The sequence below is a fragment of the Dermacentor andersoni genome, chromosome 4 (assembly GCF_023375885.2).
Source record: "Dermacentor andersoni chromosome 4, qqDerAnde1_hic_scaffold, whole genome shotgun sequence".
In the NCBI taxonomy this organism is placed as follows: domain Eukaryota; kingdom Metazoa; phylum Arthropoda; class Arachnida; order Ixodida; family Ixodidae; genus Dermacentor; species Dermacentor andersoni.
The window spans coordinates 192,178,500-192,196,284 of NC_092817.1; the positions used below are offsets into that span (position 1 = coordinate 192,178,500).

A 17,785-nucleotide genomic window follows, 5' to 3' on the forward strand; every position below is an offset into this window, starting at 1 on the left:
TGGTGAAAGCGCTACATCTATACTGTCAGAACAGTACGGAAAATGCAGACACGCATCAAAGCATGCACAGCTACGAAGTGTTCCTGCGCCCACACACAAGTCTACCCAAACTGTTAATGAATTCCACCTTTCAAATGACAGCATCCAATGTTGCCTTGTGTGCACAGGGTTGTTGGCATGGTGAAAAAAGGTAAGCAGTCTTGAATACCACGCCTTGTCGTTTATGTCTGCTGTACTGCAGCAACAATCGGTGGTGCCATTATTATTTGGACACCGCATATGGCGAGGGGTGCAGAACACGACCTATCTTTATCCATCCCAAACCAGGCCACTAGTGTAAAGTATTACATAAACAATCGGGGCCATAAAAGGCGACTGCGCAGTGAAATCTGAGCAAAAGGAAGTCAGCCGACAGCCCAAGCTTCTTTGCCGCTCCAGCCACACTACGCAATCGTTCGCCGGGAATCGACCCAGCCAGTTGACTGGCTAGCGAGTTAATTGGCTGAGACATGTGGCGATTGATCTTAATTTATTGGCATCCCCTTTGACTTGGGTCGGTGCCAATAAAATTCAGCATCTCGATTTATTATGCTACTGCTTTCTTTTGACTGTTAAATGAGTCGCTACCTTCCCACCTCACATTGTTGGCTTCTTTCTTTTCTTTCTTCTTTTGCATTTTCCAATTTCGACAATGTCGGATTCGACCAGCAAACTTTCTAGGTTCTTGTATTTATTCCACGATTTTATATGCTAGTGGAGGGTGCCGCAAGAACACGCAGCAATCAACCAGTTCTTCGATTCTTTAATAGTGAACAGGCATCTGGCCATACCCACATAATACACACAAGAGCAGAACCAAAACATACTCGTGAATTCTAATTCTATTATGTACTTTTATAAACACTGACAACTCAGAGGAAGCGAAAGAGAAAGAAAAAAAAGGGAAAGATGTGCATTTTACACCTGCAAGTCGCAGCCAGACAACAGGAGAAGCAAAAACAGAGTACACGGTAGTCAACACTGCTAAAAACTCGCGCGCACACACACACACAGACACACACTCACACACAAGCCCAAGTTGGGAATAGAACAACAACGTAAATGAAAACCAAGACCGACAACTACACTACCACTCGGTTTCATATTTTTTTTTAGCAAGTCATATTAGGTGCTAAACGTCAAAAGCTTGTACACAAACATTGGTAGTCAGTTTACCCCATTGTAAGCCCCCAAGAATCCCACCCCAGCTAGGCCTCTTTCACATAGTCAGTGTCCCCTGAACAAAAAAAGGATGTATAAACTGAAAAAAAAAAAATGCTGTCAACATCCCACCTGCAATTTATAACAATACGAATGATTAAAAAGAAATAACTCAAACAGCACAGTAACAAGGCTAACAACTGGCAAAATAATGAGTAAAGTGTGCAGCAGACAACACATCTGAAGCCTCACCAAGAAACAAGAAAATGAAAGGCGAAAAGCTAGTCACTTTTCAAATAGTAAGATTACCTTTTTTTTGTTTGCTTTAAAGACTAGTATATAACATATGCTGTTTATGCATACAGAATAAGAATACAGATAGATGCATGCAGACGGCAGGAGAGCAAGGCCAACGAAACTGCAGAGTGACAATTTCTCCGTTGGCGCAGCAGCAGAACTGCCACATGCCCACTTCTGCTCAAATGCAGCAGCGAGACTTGCCACCATCACAAAAACTTTGACATCAAAACTAATGCCGCCATCACTCAACGTGACAGTCACCAGCAACCAATTAGCACTCAAGCCAACCTCTGAATTCAGTTAGCCTGGCACAAGCCTTCTGCCTAATCAATCATAAAAAGAAAAGGGCAATAGTAAAACTCATCCCGCCTTTTAGTAGACCCCACCTGTCCTACCCAAAACTAGTCCCTGCCCCTTCGATAGTGAACCTCTATACTTTGCCCATTTCGCTGTGGAACATACACGTGTATACTTATATATATATATTTATGCTTGTGGTGTACAACGTGTATAGAATGCAACAGACCAATGTGATTCACTTGTCGGCATTCTCTTTTATGTACAGTATAGATAATGTGCAGGCATTCCTGACCTCTCCAAGCTTGTTGCTGTTCCCAAGGATGGGGGGGAGGAGGGGGTGCAAGCCGTCAGTAATGCGTATGTATTTACATCATCACAAATGCAGACATCACTGGAGACTGGAACGAAAAGCACATGGCAAAAAAAGAAAAGCTGGGGGAGGGGGGGGGGAGCAGGGGTGCCATTTCTTATCACCGTGAGGAAGACATCCCCAGCATTTTGTTGCAGGCAACTCCTGGATAATAAAAAACACAAGCAACGCAGGAACTTTAAAAGTGGGGAAACAAGGCACAGTATCCCAACATAAAGAGGAAGGTGATATGGAGCTCGTACAAGAGATAGGGAAGCGTGCAGAAACACATGAGCTTTAAAGAGAAAGCTCAAACCAAAAAGTACATGCTTAAATAAAGGTGTTTTTCCATTTCGCTTTAAGTTGCGGGCATTTCAAGCGTGGCTGCAACATTGCTGTGCTGGGAACAATAAAATGGGCTTTTACTTTTTTAACACCAATGTGACCGTAAGGAAAGAACAGAAACCATTCCTTTTTTTTTTTTTTGGCTGTGAAGAAGCAAACAAAAATACACACTTTGGATGCAAAACAGCAAAATGCAGCGTCTATAAAGCTTTGCTGTGCACGCATGGAAAAAGCAACACCATCACACCATGCCACTGCATTCCGAGAAAGTACAAAGGGTGCAGTGTTAAAAAATACGCCAAAGAAAACAGCACTTTGTGCAAGTTCCTTCACCAACACGACTGACATACACTACAGTGAGATGTCAGCCTACCCTCGCTTCGTGTGTGCTCCCCGCTTTTTCTTTTTTTTGTGTGTGTGTATGTGTGGCAATGAAGAGTGTATGCTCCATGACACACGGCCTAAATGCACGATTTCTGCACAATACACAGCTGGGTTCCTTGCTTCACACGCACTGTACGGACACTCAAGAAAGCCAACACAAGCAGTAGGAATGGTGACACTAACAAATGGTGGTTGCAGGCGCCGACGGCTGGAAAGCACGGAGCTTCCACCAGCCTAGCACAACCCAAAGTAAGCCGTGCAAGCACGTCTCACCAGGCCTCATCATTACACAGCAGTGGTAATTCTCGTTCCTCTACGAGTAAAGACCTGCCTCACTAAGCTTTGTACAAGCAAATGCATATGACAACAGTTACAGCAAAACGTGCTGCTTTCATTATCACATTTTTTTCATTTTCCTGCCAATTTCTCTGGCACACACGCTGTCTCTCAACCCACGAAACATAAGTGGATCTACAATTAGGAGGGAAAAAGCAAACAATGTTTGCGCACTCGCGTTCAACCTAAAGCAGCACCCGGTCACCATTCTGATTACACGTGGGGACAGGGTAACGACCCGCAGGCCTACGCGACAAGGGACCCTGTAAAACCTGTCGCCACCCTTCCCTCTCCCGGTCGAGAGGACAATGCTCTGTGCAGCAGCAAGGTGTACACACACCAGTGAGGCAGAACACACACACGCACAAAAGCTGCGCCCTCGGGCACTGCGCACCGGCCACTGGCCTATGGGGGGGGGGGGGGGGGGGCGTGCCCTGAGAAACTACTACGACTATGTCTGCTACATCCCGCTCTATGGTTGAGAGGCACTTCACAAAAATACATCTGGCCGTCCTAAAGAGTAAAGAGATGGAAATAGAATTCCTCTGTTTCTTTCACCATGTTGGGCGCTCTTACCGGTGCACACAACGCGTCTAGGAGAGGTCCAAGGTAGCCCATTTTTTTTTTACCACCCTGCCTAGAGACGGAGGGAGAGAGGACGGCAAACACAACAGAAGTACGAGGCTGGGAGAGAAAGGCACACGACGTTCAGTTCGCACAAGAAAAGCTGGTGCGGGAAGGTGTTGGAATCGCTGCTTGGCAGAGAAAGAAACTACAGAAAATGGGGGCTTTCGCCGAGAAATGCAGAGGGAAGGGCTTCTTCAACTGCCACAACTAACGAACACTATGAGAAAAGTGCACACTCATGCTGCAACAATGCTACAAAATGCTTACGGCTGAAAGGTCTCGGCAACTAAGTGCCATTTCTGCACGCCAGGATTTCTTCCCGCTCGTCTGCCGAAATTTCATGGCCATGACAGTGCACTAAGTACGGGTGTGAACAGCAAAAACCAGCAACTCCATCTGCCCACCTCACGTATTCACAAAAGCTCACGAGAGAGAATGTACGTCAAGTGCAGTGACCGACATTGTGGTAGGCACGGCACTGCTACACAGGGAGCTCCAAACACAGCTAGGTCCGCTTTTGTGAAGCAACTTTCTCAAGCTGTGGGCGTTTGAGGTGCGAATCGTGTCTGCATCGGCACACCAAAGCTAACTGCACCTCCAAGTCCATGCCCACCCCTGGCAAGGCACAGCTCAAGGGGCAGAAGGCAGCTGTGTACATGCAAACGACAGCACAAAACTGTTCTCCATGGATCAACGTGCAGACACTGCAAATCTCGCAAAGCAGTGTTCTCGTGCCACCAATCCCCGTGCCTATATACTCTGCCAGTCTGGAAGCAGTGATCCAGAGGTAAGCCCGCACACACACACAACATAGCGCGACTGTCTGTTGTTCCGCGCACAGTGTAGTCGCATTGCCCAAACACAAGCAAAAACGCAGGCACGCAAGACAAATACAATGTTCGGGTGTAGCAAACAAAATCCCTGGTGAAGTGCAGACGGCTGTAGGAACAGCCACTGAGATAATTCTACAGGACAACAATTAAGTCATGAAAAAAAGAAATGCAACAGCAACAGTGCTACACTTGATGCTTGACTAAGAGCGCACATATCCACTGTGCACATTGGTGATACCCGTGGTGGGAGCTGATGACAAAGAGGCCCAGAGGGTTGAGCCAGGCACTAGGGATTCTAGTAGACCAGCCCTCAGCAAGAAATAAAGGGAAAGAGCCTCGAAGGTCAAACATATGAGGCCAAGTGGCTTGCAGCATGTTGGAAAGCAAAACAAGGTGAACCATTTCTCCTGGACCTGGGTTCTACACCATGAAGCTAGACTACTGGTGCTGCTGCCAGGTGTGTGTGCTTGTACACGAGAAAAATGAAAAACTAAACAGCACGCAGAATAAATGGTTCTCAGTGTGAAGTCACTAGGGGGTTTACACACCGCAGGATGTGCCGTACCCTCCACACTGGTCCACCAAGTGCCAGTGGGAAACTACTGCACACGGTCCACAATGACTGGTCCACACATCCGTGTCCGCACTTGTTCCTCCAGAGCTGACCCAGCAGCAGCATGCAAGTGGCAAGCCACTTTCCTTCGAAACACGACAATAGTCTGTAGACTTTGGCCGGAGTGGCTTTGAAAGCCAGCCCTGCTCACTCGCCAAACATCTGGTATACGTGCTGGTACTGGGGCTTGCCTGGGCTCAGTGGGTTCAGGCCATAGCCATACGATGCAACGGCAGCCGCAGGCGCGGCCGGAAAGGTGGGCGGGGCAGCGGCAGCGCCCGTGCCCTGGGGACCGGCTGCCGCAGGCTGCAGGTGGGCGGGAAGTGGGTGTGCTGCGTAGGGCACGGCAGCCAGTGTGGCCGTGGCGGGCGCGGGACCCCGACTGTGGTGGTGGGCCGGGGGTGGGGCCAGGGGCGGGGCCAGGAATCCACTGGCAGCCAGGACATACTTCTGTGGCGCCTGCTGTGGCAGATATGCAGGCTGGGCGAGGCTGCTGGCTGCAGCAACATACACAGTGGGGCGGCAGTACTCCCTGAAATGGAGCATGGTCGGAGGGCAGGTTTGTGATGCTGAAGTACAGTGTGGTCAGTTTTTATTGTGTAAAACATGCAATAGAATTCACTGCGATATAACCTCCACACTACTTTCACATTCTTTTACCGGTGGCAAGTTCCTTTTCTTTGGCTTTAATTTCCCTTTTCATTATTGCTTTTACATTTCAATTCAGAAATGCCTTTAATTTTCACTATGGTTCCCTAGGCTTCATTTGGTTGCGACAGAAAATTTAGCCCCTCAGTTAATCCAATTGTTCCTGTAAGGAGCACCTGTGCTATAACATAAACAAGGCACCCACAAATAAGCAACTTTCTATCAGTCCAGACTTGCAACATTTGGCACCAAAAAATGCTTCTTCGCACATGAAAGCCCGATTCAAATATGAAGTAATATGGGATGTGACAAAACCTTACGTCCACGAGTTGTAGTTGTAATACACGAAGTGTCACAGATCAAGACCAAATGCACTGAAAGACTTGCGAGTTCTACGACTGCAATGTACTTCCATATCTTCTGCAGTGTTTCCTGCCATGTTCGACGCACAGTACAAGCACAGTAGAATACCTCAACGGCAATCTGTTCAGCAAATGTGATTACTGCAGCCTGTGGTATAATGGTTCTTCACTGCCAATGATGCTTATCTGCAGAATATCTTCCAGAGTTTCTTTGTACAACCACTGTCACACTTAACCCGAACAACCAAGACATCTATATTTTAACTATAAACAAAAGCTCTAAGGTGCAAACATGGAATGCTTGATTAAGGAGAAGCACTAAACCAGCACAATCAACGCAACTTAACAAGAACATGGAATGCTTGATTAAGGGAGAAGCACTAAGCCATTTTTGTAGCCCCTTGAAAAATTGCAACACGTGCACTTGGAGACTTTTAGCTTGCTCAGCCAAATGACTACAATCACCTTTGGCGTTCATTACTTCTAGTGTTACCTTCTAGCATTCTAACGCACTGTTCCACCTTGCGAGGCAGTGCGATACGAGAGATAGCGAATGTTTGAATTTTCTTTTTTTTTTTCCCGGTGAACACGGTGCCACACACTCTCAAGCGTGCATGCTATCTGTGTTGTGTTCCGCACAGGTTGTAGACGTTGATTCGAGCGCGTTGTGAAGCCTTTGGGCTCAGTTTTCTTTGGTGGTATCTATTTCCAAATCTCTCACATATGTGGAGCGGTTTCTGTGGTTAGCAGAGGCGGTCGCCGCTAGCCAGTGTTCGCCCCGTTGTATGTTCAATGGCGTATAAACCAATGTCATGGATATGTTCTAAATAGGGGTGTGCAAATACTCGAATATTTGATTTTGAATCGAATAGCGAGCATTCGAATAACTCTATTCGCAAATCAAATATCTAGTATTTGGTTTCTCAAATATTTGGTTTTTCGAATATTTCATGGTGAATGCATGGCTGTGGTCGCTGTGTTGACACACGCAGCATTCCCATGGCAGGCGATCTCATCGTTACAACGTTCGGCCACGTCGACCATCCCGATCAAAAAAATGAATGCCACGCAGACAGAGGGAAGTACAAAAGCAATGCATATAAAAAGCATGGTAGTATGTGCAAAGAATGGGCCGAGTTGCCACCGGAAGACACGCTGATCATACCGGACAGACGTGTTCAGTTTACACGCACGTAGATTTTCACAGTTTGGAGCTCTCTGCCCACATGCGAGCACGCAGAAAAACTTGGCATGCATGCTCGCAGTAGTTGACTCGCATGCAGTCCCAAATGCTGCTTTAATGGCCATCAGTCCAACCTGTATGCATGATCTCGCGACCGATTACTGATGAGCGCCCGACAGGAACATATTAGCAACAAGCTTTCTGTGATGGTTAGCAGCCCTCGATCGCATCGGCCGGTGGCAAACGTTTATCACAGGCCACATCACCCGGCACACTGTCTAGCATATTAGGCCTAATTGGAGCACGTCGTCGGGTGTTCCGACGGGTGCGACTAAAGTTCCGGTTTTGTACCGAATAAACGCAGATCTATTCACAGCGGTCGCACAACCCTCAGACCCTCACATGGATGGCAGGTGGTTGCAGACTAAAAAATTATGCAGATCCCACACACTGTGGGAATCGATGTAAGCAAAGCTTTGTGCTGTTTGCTTTGATTGATGAGAATGAACGGTGATGCTGACGCCGAATGTTTAATTTCATCAACATTTTGTCCAATATGAGAGTGGTGAGTTGATGTTAAATGTTACCTTGCGGGCACCGGTGCTGCTTGTATGCGTAGTACACAAAACACACAGGGAGAGGTGTTTGCTTGAGGCGTTGTTGTGCACCATATTCCATAACCTCAGACAGGAATGAGCACCGTCATTGCCTCAGATGGCACATCGCATCGTAGCAGAAGCATTAAACTTGAATTGGATTATGGGGCTGTACGTGCCAAAACCACAATCGTATTATGAGGCGGGCTGTGGGGGAGCACTCCGGATTAATTTTGGCACCGTGGTGTTCTTTAACGTGTTCTTAAGTAAAAATGCACAAGCGTTTTTTATTTCGCCCCCTTTGAAATGCAGCTGCCTCAGTCAAATCCGCGACCTCAAGCAATGCCATAGCCGCAAAGCTATCATGGCGGGCACAGAAGTGTTGATTGGACGTGCAACCACTTTCGTTGTGTCGCCTAGACCCTGCAGTGCGCTTTAATTAATACAGTCGAACCTCGATATATCGAACAGCGCGGTGGTCGCAAAATAGTTCGATATAGCCAGAATTCGATATATAATATCACGTAGAAAACGCGTCAAAAACTAGCGCAAATCAATCAATGAACCAATCGTGGCGCAATAGATACTCACATGAAGCTTCAAACAAAGTACAGTATTTATTTAGTTCGCTGAAAGTACTAAAGCAGCGTAGCCTGCTTCATATTGGCAACCGCGTGCTTGACCACGGCGTCCTCTACATAGTCCAAACGGTCCACAAGAGACAGTCCAGTGCCTTCTATTGCGCCGCAGTAGCGGCGTACAACGGCCAAAGCAGCTACAGCCTCAGTTGCAGTCGGGAGCGGGGCAACATCAGCGCTTGCTGGATCAGCCTCGGCAGCGTCTTCGTTTGGCCGCTCAGCAGTCACTTCTGCCGCGATCTCCACATCTGTTAACTCCGCCACTGTTCCGGTGCTGTCGTCACCGCCAACAAAGTCCGCAATGCACATGATGTGTGGCTCAGCACCGACAAAGCGCTCCAACTGGCTCCACGGCCGCCTCGATCACGCGCGCACGGCGGGGGCAAGCCTCGCCGTGCGCGCGTGATCGAGGCGGCCGTGCTGGCTCCAAGCCGCCGCGTGTGTACGCCGCTACGTTCAAATGGTGCCCTCGGCGCAACCGATGTGGGCAGCTGTCGTACGCAGCAGTCTGGAACGCCGATCGCGCCGCCGCTATCTTCGAGAGTGTTGCGGGAAAGCTCGCCTCATGTCAAGAGAGCGCACTTGGTCTGGGGCGGCGGAGTTCGATATACCCATTTTACATCCGGCCCCGTTCGAAATAAAGAATTAAAAATGCATGCGATTTTCCATGTGATATAGAAATTGTTCGATATACGCAATAATTCGATATATCCGTGTTCGATATATCGAGGTTTGACTGCATGGCTCTGCTTCTGCACGCCCTGCGTAAGTTGTTCGCTAGACATATTTACATGGTTTCATTTTTCAGAAATAGCAGAAATGCACCGTATCGTACCTTGAACTTAAGTTTATCCAGCGTTTCCTTGCCTTCTCACATCACCTTTTCCCTATCCTCACCCCCCCCCCCCCCATCTTGTATTTGTGTGGGAACTGCGAGCGAAGAGTGGCAAGGCTGTTATTCACTTGTTTCGCGACTTTGTCGGTTCTAACCATTCTCTGCCTCCTCTCCCCCTCTCTTCCATTCTATCTAGCTTCCCTCTGGACTTGCACGATGGTAGAAAAGTAAGCACTTGCGGGAGGTCACCGATAATTGCAGCTCTCAAGAGGCTAATGTGGCGCCGACCCGGGAGCTCCAGAGGGCATTGTGAACATTCGACACGGTGCGGTCCAAACAAGTTCCTCTGGTCTCTTTTCTTTTCTGCCACGCTCCTTCCATGTATACACGTGCTCTGAACCACCCTTCGACGCGGTGTGCCGGACAGCAGCAGCCACAGCAGCAGCAGTGGGAAAGACGAAGGAAAAGGCAAAGAAAGCTTCGCTTTAAAATAAATGTGTGGGGGGGGAGGGGGGAGGTTATGCGAATTTGCTGTGGGCCTCCCAACTTCAAAGCTCTTTACCGTCGGTGCGGACCGTGTTCGTGTCCACGTGAGGCACTGATGACCACGTGGAATGGTGCCAAGTGATGAGCACACATTTCCTGCTTTTGTCTGTTGCACAGATTGGCATGGCCATCTTGAGCCGAGAAGCACAATGCATACAATGCGCACTAACAATCATGTCTGCTAAGCGTTACATCGCTATGCGCCGCAGAAAGAGTTGAAATCTGAAACCAAACGCCGTTTGCACTTCTGGCAGGCATTGTGCTCCCAGCCAAAGAGTCGACGTATATCGCACAAGTGCACCTATGTACATGTAAGTGCTATGACGTCGCTTGTAGTGGCATGCGACTTCAAGAATTATTCAACACAACAACAGTGATCCCTTTGATCCATTGTTGAAACAGATGAATTAAAGGATTAAAGAAATAATAAAACCTACAAACCGAATGTCTGCATGTCTTTGTTTTACTTTGTACCGTAGCAAAAAAGATGTACTTCTGTTTCGTCTGCTTGTTCTGGTGTTATGCAGTCGTGCTTGCACAGAGCGACCCTACGTCATTCTATACCGCGTTGCAGCACGCGATCATGCTCTATGATCCGCTTGCGTCTGCCTCAGTGTGCGTGTAGCGCTGACTTATGCCGCTAATCAGGTGTTCTCGTGCACAACATGCAAAACCGAGCACTGCGCGAAACAAGACAAACGCAACAGCTCATGCCAGAGACTGTCAGCGGAAGTGCACCGCGCAGCAAAAAAAGTGAGAAAGTGAAAAAGAAAAAAGAAAAGACAGGGCCCGTGAGGTGACTCAAATTAAAGCCCCTGAATGATCTAAAAGTAACGACATCTCCTTTCTACTCCTCCGATGCTGGCGCTCCTTCTCTCGGCTCCTCCCGGGCACCAACAGTGGCAGCATCTAGGCCGGGTACAGCTAGCAGACACGCTCCCAGCGTTCGCTCCTTTGGCGCACAGCACACTGCGTGCCTGAAGGATTTGCTTGTTGCATTTATGACAGGAGAGATTCATAAATGAGTTACTCCAATAGCTGCCGGTATCCACACTGCACTGCTTTATCGAAGCTCCTTCCACTGCGATCACTCCGATTGTGGTGTCAACTGTGGAGGTTGTGTGCACAAGCGAACTAACGGAGTGTTTTTTCTCAAACGGTGCTTTTTGATCAGCTTCATTTGAACTTCAACACCGCCAAGAGAAATTGGAACAACATATGTTTTGTATGTCGATATTTACCCTTTACTTTTCTAAAACACAGGCGTGGGGTCTAGGCTCTATAACCGACGGTGGTGTACTATTTCCGTAATCTGTCAAAGGTCCGTTTGCTTGTACTACAAAAAGGCTTGGTAACGCATCAGGCCTTCATTTCTTGATGCCGTAATTCCTAAGGATTTGGCTTTCAATTTGGTCTTCGGTGAAGCGATCCTAAGATGAATAGGCTAAAATTTGGTATGGCACAACTTTTGAGAAATGACAAAAGACACAGGAGAAAATATACGCCGTGACACTTTACAAATTATTTCAAAAATAAGAACTGTTGATATGTCAGCCCGCCGTGTGCGTGGTCATAACAATTTTATCAACATCGAATGTTGAAAATGGTCTGACCTATCCACATTAAAAGTGTTTCAACCAGCTTAGACTTGCACGACATTTCGAACCCAATATAATTTCAGCTGTGTGTAGCGGATGTCTGCATTCTGATTTACAGTTGAACCTCGCAATAACCAAATCGGCGGGAAATGGGAAAAATTCGCTGTCGCGAGAATTTCGTTGTTGCGAAAAGAGACAGCACAGATAGGTAATGCATCGCAGAACCAAACTTTACTGTCCAAATTCCGTTAGCCTACTTTGCAAGCTTTGCTCGAGGATATAGAACCGCATTGTTGACAGTACTAAGTGTGCCGCATGCGTCGACCAGCAGTGGCAGTACTGCAATAGCGCAGAATTCTCGGTCAACTGCTTTCTGAGATGCGATAACTTGCCGAGATTTTGCGTAACTTGGCACCGGACTTAGAGCAACAGCGCATGCAGCAAAATTTCTCCAGCGCACGCTGTTGTCCGTAAGCGCCGACGCAGCCAGTGCCGATCGCAAAAGTGATCGTATCTCATGTACACGAAGGCAAATGATGGAGACAACGGCCCTTTCGCACAAATCTACGTCCGGCGTAGAATCCGCACTGTCAGGTGGCACCAAAACCAGCGTTCTTGAAGCAAGGGATGCATATTCCCGGACGATCGGTCAATCAATAGCCCCACGCGTGACACTCCATATGCTGTAACCGCCATCTCAAGTGCCATAAACAATTCCACATAGGTGGGACGTGGATTTCTTTGTTTTTGCTGCATTTTTCTCACCGAGGCGCACATTACGCAGTGCACTGCCGCAATCGGGGATTGTTGTTCGAAACGCACGTCCAGTTTGCGTTCAGTCTCACCTCACGCGATTGGCCTAGGCCTCGCCAAGTCGTCAGCCGCGGGGAACGCAAAATGAACGCGCGTTTCGAACAACGATCTATGATCTGGCCTGGTAGGCATGCAAACACAGTCATCACATGTCGGCAGCAACGTGCGTGCCGGTCATGGTGCCACTTCAAAGGGGCGATCAACAAACAAGATGGCAGCCATGACGTGTTTCCAGCGCACTGATCGCTTCCGGCGCTTGGTTGTTCTTGTGAACAAAAATGGCGGAGCCCACACAGTGTAATGTGGTGGTATTTTACCAATTTTAATGCAAAACAATCGCATTTGAGCACATTTTGGAGCCTGCTAGCCTTACGCAATGTGCGGAGTTATGTTCCGGCAAATTTCGTTGATGCGGGATTGCAGTACAGCTACATTTCATTGCCGAGGGGTACGAAATGCATTGAATTCTACGGGCATTTACCGGGGATACGAAAATGTTTCGTTGTCGCGAGAATTTAGTTGTTGCGGTATTTCGTTATTGCGGGTTCCGACTGTATTATGCACGCAGATATGGCGCACTCAAGACATAGCTGCCGTTACTGTGCCTAGGCAGAGAAACTGCAGACTTTGGTAACAACCCCGCAAATACAAATACATGCACCAATGCGCGCTACGTAATAGCTAGACCTGCACGGCGAGTAGCATGGACAGTGGGGGCTCAAACGATGAGAGCCGCCGTTTTAGACTTGAGTTCATCAGCGGAGTCCAAACCCCCCTCCCCTAAAAAAAAAGCATACGTCTAGCAATGCGCATCATTTCAGTATGCAACACGCATCACTGAACGGCGGGTCGAACTAACATATGAAGCGCAACTTTCGTCTCTGAGCCTAGCAATGGTTTCAACTACAACGAAACGAATGCAACAGGCAATGTGCGCAACATCATAATGTAGCCTGCCGAACCAGAAGCGTGAACAGCGAGGCTCAGACAACATGAAGCACAGCTTTCCTAACAGCGAGTGAACGTTTACAACTACAACTGTGCTGAACATTATTTAGTGCGAAGAAAGGCTGCAGACGCTCGCGTTTCTCACCAAATCGTCCGAAAATATACAAGTGACTTCTGATGAACAGCCACTTTCCTCCCAAAGGCGCGGGGTCCCGCGCATTTTCAGTTTGTCCGGCCGATCCTGTGCAGCCAAACCTTTCGGCGAGCCGCGTTGCTCCTTGCAGATGGAATAACGAAAAGTCTTTTCCCCTAGCCTCCTCGGTTGTTGCACCCATAAGCTTAACATAGGCTAGGCAACGCCGCAATACGTCAATGGCACCAGCGCTAGCGAAACGCTGCCCACCAAAACTCTGCCGCCAGAAACAAACCGAAGTACGATTTCGATACTCAGGAATGGTGGCGGCGTCAGCTACGGACCAAAAAAGCGAGCACTAGCATGTGACCACGGCGCTTCGACCAATAGGAGGGCCGACTCTCCGTAGACGTGGCAGGCAAGAGAGAAAGTGGCAAAGTTCAGAGGAAGTTGTTACTTTTTTATTCAGGGGCTTTAGACGCAAACCTTTGGCTCCGGTATGAGAAAATGCAGGGAAGGAATTTCGCGTGCGAAGGCTAGACGGGGCAAGTGGAGAGAGTTGTATTGGCGGTGACGCTTGCCTCCTTAAGTAATGGTTCGCAGAACTTAAATATTTCAATCTCGGCTATTAATGAACCAATCTGGAAGAGTTTTATGGTAGAACACTCCCTAGAGGGCACATAACAGCTTCCAGCATATAACCAAAATTTGCTATGTGGCCTGATGAGGAGCCCTTTAAAGAGCTGATAACCCATAGAAACCACCTGCCATAAAGTTGGAAAAACAATCCTGCTTCCTGGAAGAAAACTGGAAAGCAAATCTTTCAAGAAATAGAAATTGTCATTAACTCTTTATCTACCGCAAAAAGAAAGGAAGTTTTACCAAATTTACTGGAAATCTTTTTTCACTAATGTTACATTAGGGTTTCGGTCTCGAGATCGAAATTGACCCTCAGGGGGTACTGTGATAGCAACGCTGTACCTATTTAAGGCGCCATGCTTCACTTCACTCCGCTCTAAGCCTCGGTCCCCATCTGAATCTCTCTTCAAGCTGCCGTCCCGGCGTGGCGTTCTTGGCGGCCACGTCGACATAACATTGGCGACGAGGATTAACTTTCGTGCGGGCTGCTCATTGTCAACTGCTGCCATAATGCCCACAAGAATTACCATTTCCTCTTCCTCTTCTGCTGCCCTTCTTTCAAGCAGCATTTCGGCACTTCCTGCTTCTTTTAACGCAATTGTGATGTCTTCTGCTTGACCTTCGACGCTACTGCGCAGTCTTCTTTGCAGTTGTCCACATCCCTCGGCTCTGCCTGCTATTGCTTCAGCATAAACGCGGCAATCCCCCCACCCTTCTTGTTATGTCCCAGCATAACGGCTATTCCTTGGCTCAAATGGCAACGTGTTTTGCCGGCCTACGTCGCCACCGCCAAGACCGCTACGCCAAACCACAAGAAAACGCTCCTTTCAAAGCGCTGGGGATGGAAGGCATCACGGTTTACTACAACCTCATCAAGGGTGAGATGCAGACTGGAGCCAACAAAGGGACAGAGGACTCCAAGGAAACTGATGTATACGAAGCTTCTTGACAAGCACTTTCGTGAAGAAGACGACGAATTTTGCAGTCGTGTCCACTTCAAATGCAGAGTACAAAGTCTTGCGGAGCCGACTACGGAATTCATTCAAGGTGTTCAACGGCTCACCAAATCCTGCAAGTTTGGCACCACTAGTGACCTCATGGTCCAAGACCAGATCCTTTGCGGCTTCCAGTCGCATCAGCCTCGCCACAGCTTCATTCAGCTCGGCCAGTGCTTTACCATCAAGAAAGCATTGGAAATTGCGCAGCAAGAGGAACGCACCGATAAAATAATGGCACAGCTCGGCGTTCTACAAGTAGCCACAAGATGGTGGACGCGACCAGTCTTGTCTTCGGCGGGGCCTTCAAGATGGCGGTCTTCCTTGCCCTGTTCCAGTACAAGATAGCGGTTACCTTCCCAGTCCGGCTCCATTTCAAGATGGCAGTCTTCCCCGTCCTGCTCTACTTCAAGATGGCAGTTACCCTCTCCTCCCGCCTTCACTTCAAGATGGCGGCAAACGAACTGGCCTCCCACCCACCGGGCCGAGATGGCGGCCGTTGAGAGCGAGGAGGTGGGCCTCCCTGTCAGGGAAGGAAGCAACCGGGCGCCTCCTTTGCCTCTGTGCCGTCGGCCCAGCCCAGCGGCTGCTTCTGCTACGGCTCGCCGCAGCAACGGGCAAATTTTTCGGGTTATCCTGCCTGCCACAAAATTCTGCCAGACACGTGGCAAAAAGGGACATTTCTGCCAAATGTGCTGGTCATCCAATGGTACAGCGGGAACCGTTCTACGAACTGGGAACTCAAGAAAGCACAGTTACAAATACAGTTACTGTCCTCAACGTCGAAGATGGTGGCAGTGCCCTGTCACTTATGCGCCTGCCCATTAAAGTTAATAACGTAACTCTTCCCTTGATGATCGACACAGGGGCAGTAATCTCCCTCATGAATGTTCGGGATTACAGGATGTACTTTTCACACAGCTGCCTGCTTGAATCGCATTTAATCATCCAGAACTACTCGGAGCAAGTGGTGAAAAATGTGAGATTTGGGATAAGTCACCTGTGGTGAACTTCGGTCACTGGGACTCGACGCTATTAAGGCATTGAAGGTAGTGATCGATGCAGCACCCTTGTTGTGTGTCCAAGCCTCATCTTCACCACTGGACTTCGACATTGGTTCCCGCTAGTCGGAATGTCGTCCGACTTCACTGAACTTATACGGTGCAGGCAACTTTGACAGTGCACCGCAGGCCAACGCCTGTTCGACTTTACCACGAGCAAGAGTGAACAGTTTAGAGTGCTGGAACAGTTTATCCCAGTTAAAGCGTCACGACAGCAAGCTCCACGGAAAACCCAGGTGGACTGTACATCACGGGTCAATCTGCGTGTTGAGTGCATTCATACCAGGTTTTTCATTAGTCCCACGCATGCTAAGGCATATACCCCTCTCGCAAATTCTTTTCTAGAACAGTTAGATGCAGCAGTTACTTCAGATTTGCCTTCAGTGAATTCCGCATTTCAGTGCAGTTCTTCTCATTCGTGAGTGCGTTCTGATACAGCTCATAAAGTAGCTCGAATGAGTATTTCATGTTAGGCCATAAGGAAAACGAGTCGGGCACAATTACTTATGCTGACTGACGTGCCCAGTCAAATTTCTCCGCTAGCAGCACCGACTGCTAAGCGCTTCACAGGATCTGAGGATTCTGCTCAGGTACCAGTTCAACATCCGGCTGTTGTACCCAGCCAAAATAAACTCTTTGCTTCACCTGATAGGCGTGTAACTAAACCTAACGGTTCAATGTAGGCACCTTCACAACAAATGACTGATGTGCCCAGTCCCCATGCTTTCTCTGAAACACCCAACGCTCATGCCTCCAAGCATTTACGCTCACACGCACTTCTTCATAAGTCTTCGCTCCCAGCTGTGCCTGAGGAGCGCATCAGTGAATCTTCGGATTTTTTTAAATGTTGTTCTTCGCCCTCAGAGTCGTCTGGCAGACGCTTGAGTGGGCTAGGAAGCTCAAATGTCGTCTTCATCTCCACCCCCAGTTTTGCCTGGTGGGCACTTAGCTGAGCAGCAAAGCTCGAAAGGAACTTCGGAGCCATTACTGGCACCTATGGACGAAACACAGCTTCATGTACAGCAATTGCCTCGGCGATCAAAAAGGCGGCGCCAGAAACCACGCCACCTACATTATTTTATTTCATTATCATTTATTGTATTATATTTTATTATTTGCATTTCTGTAACATACGTGGAGAGGTGTACATGTGCTACAGTACACCGTACTACCGTTTAGTACATACTTTTTCCGAGCTCCGGCCAACTACGGTTTAACGAGGTTTTCACTGTACTGCTTAACCGAAATAGCATGAGATCGCCCTCTTACCTGTTAAAAGTGGATCTTAGAAGGAGTCCAATGAAAGGGCAAAAACACACAGTATTTATTCACTTCGCGCGACAAAAGTGTTATTTTCGTTTGATGCCGACGTGGGCTAGCAGTGATGACAGCGGCCTCAAACTTACTGAAGCTGCGAGCCAGCTTTTCAGCCAGCCCCCACTTCTCGGCAAACACTCGCATGGCAGATTCCTCATTGGCGTTGCATACTCTCCGTGCACGGGC

At 48.3% G+C, this 17,785-nt stretch overlaps 1 protein-coding gene across 6 annotated transcripts in view; it reads right to left on the reverse strand.

Moving 5' to 3' along the window:
* Nucleotides 1-782: 782 nt before the first annotated feature.
* The window catches only part of LOC126530559 (uncharacterized), a 114,200-nt gene continuing 97,197 nt past the window's right edge, over nucleotides 783-17,785 (reverse strand). For all 6 annotated transcript variants that reach the window (XM_055070645.2, XM_050177821.3, XM_055070642.2 and 3 more), the window contains one exon: nucleotides 783-5,819. In XM_055070645.2, the coding sequence (XP_054926620.1) occupies nucleotides 5,435-5,819 (385 nt within the window). In that variant the 3' untranslated portion in view covers nucleotides 783-5,434. The remainder of the gene's footprint in view (nucleotides 5,820-17,785) is intronic.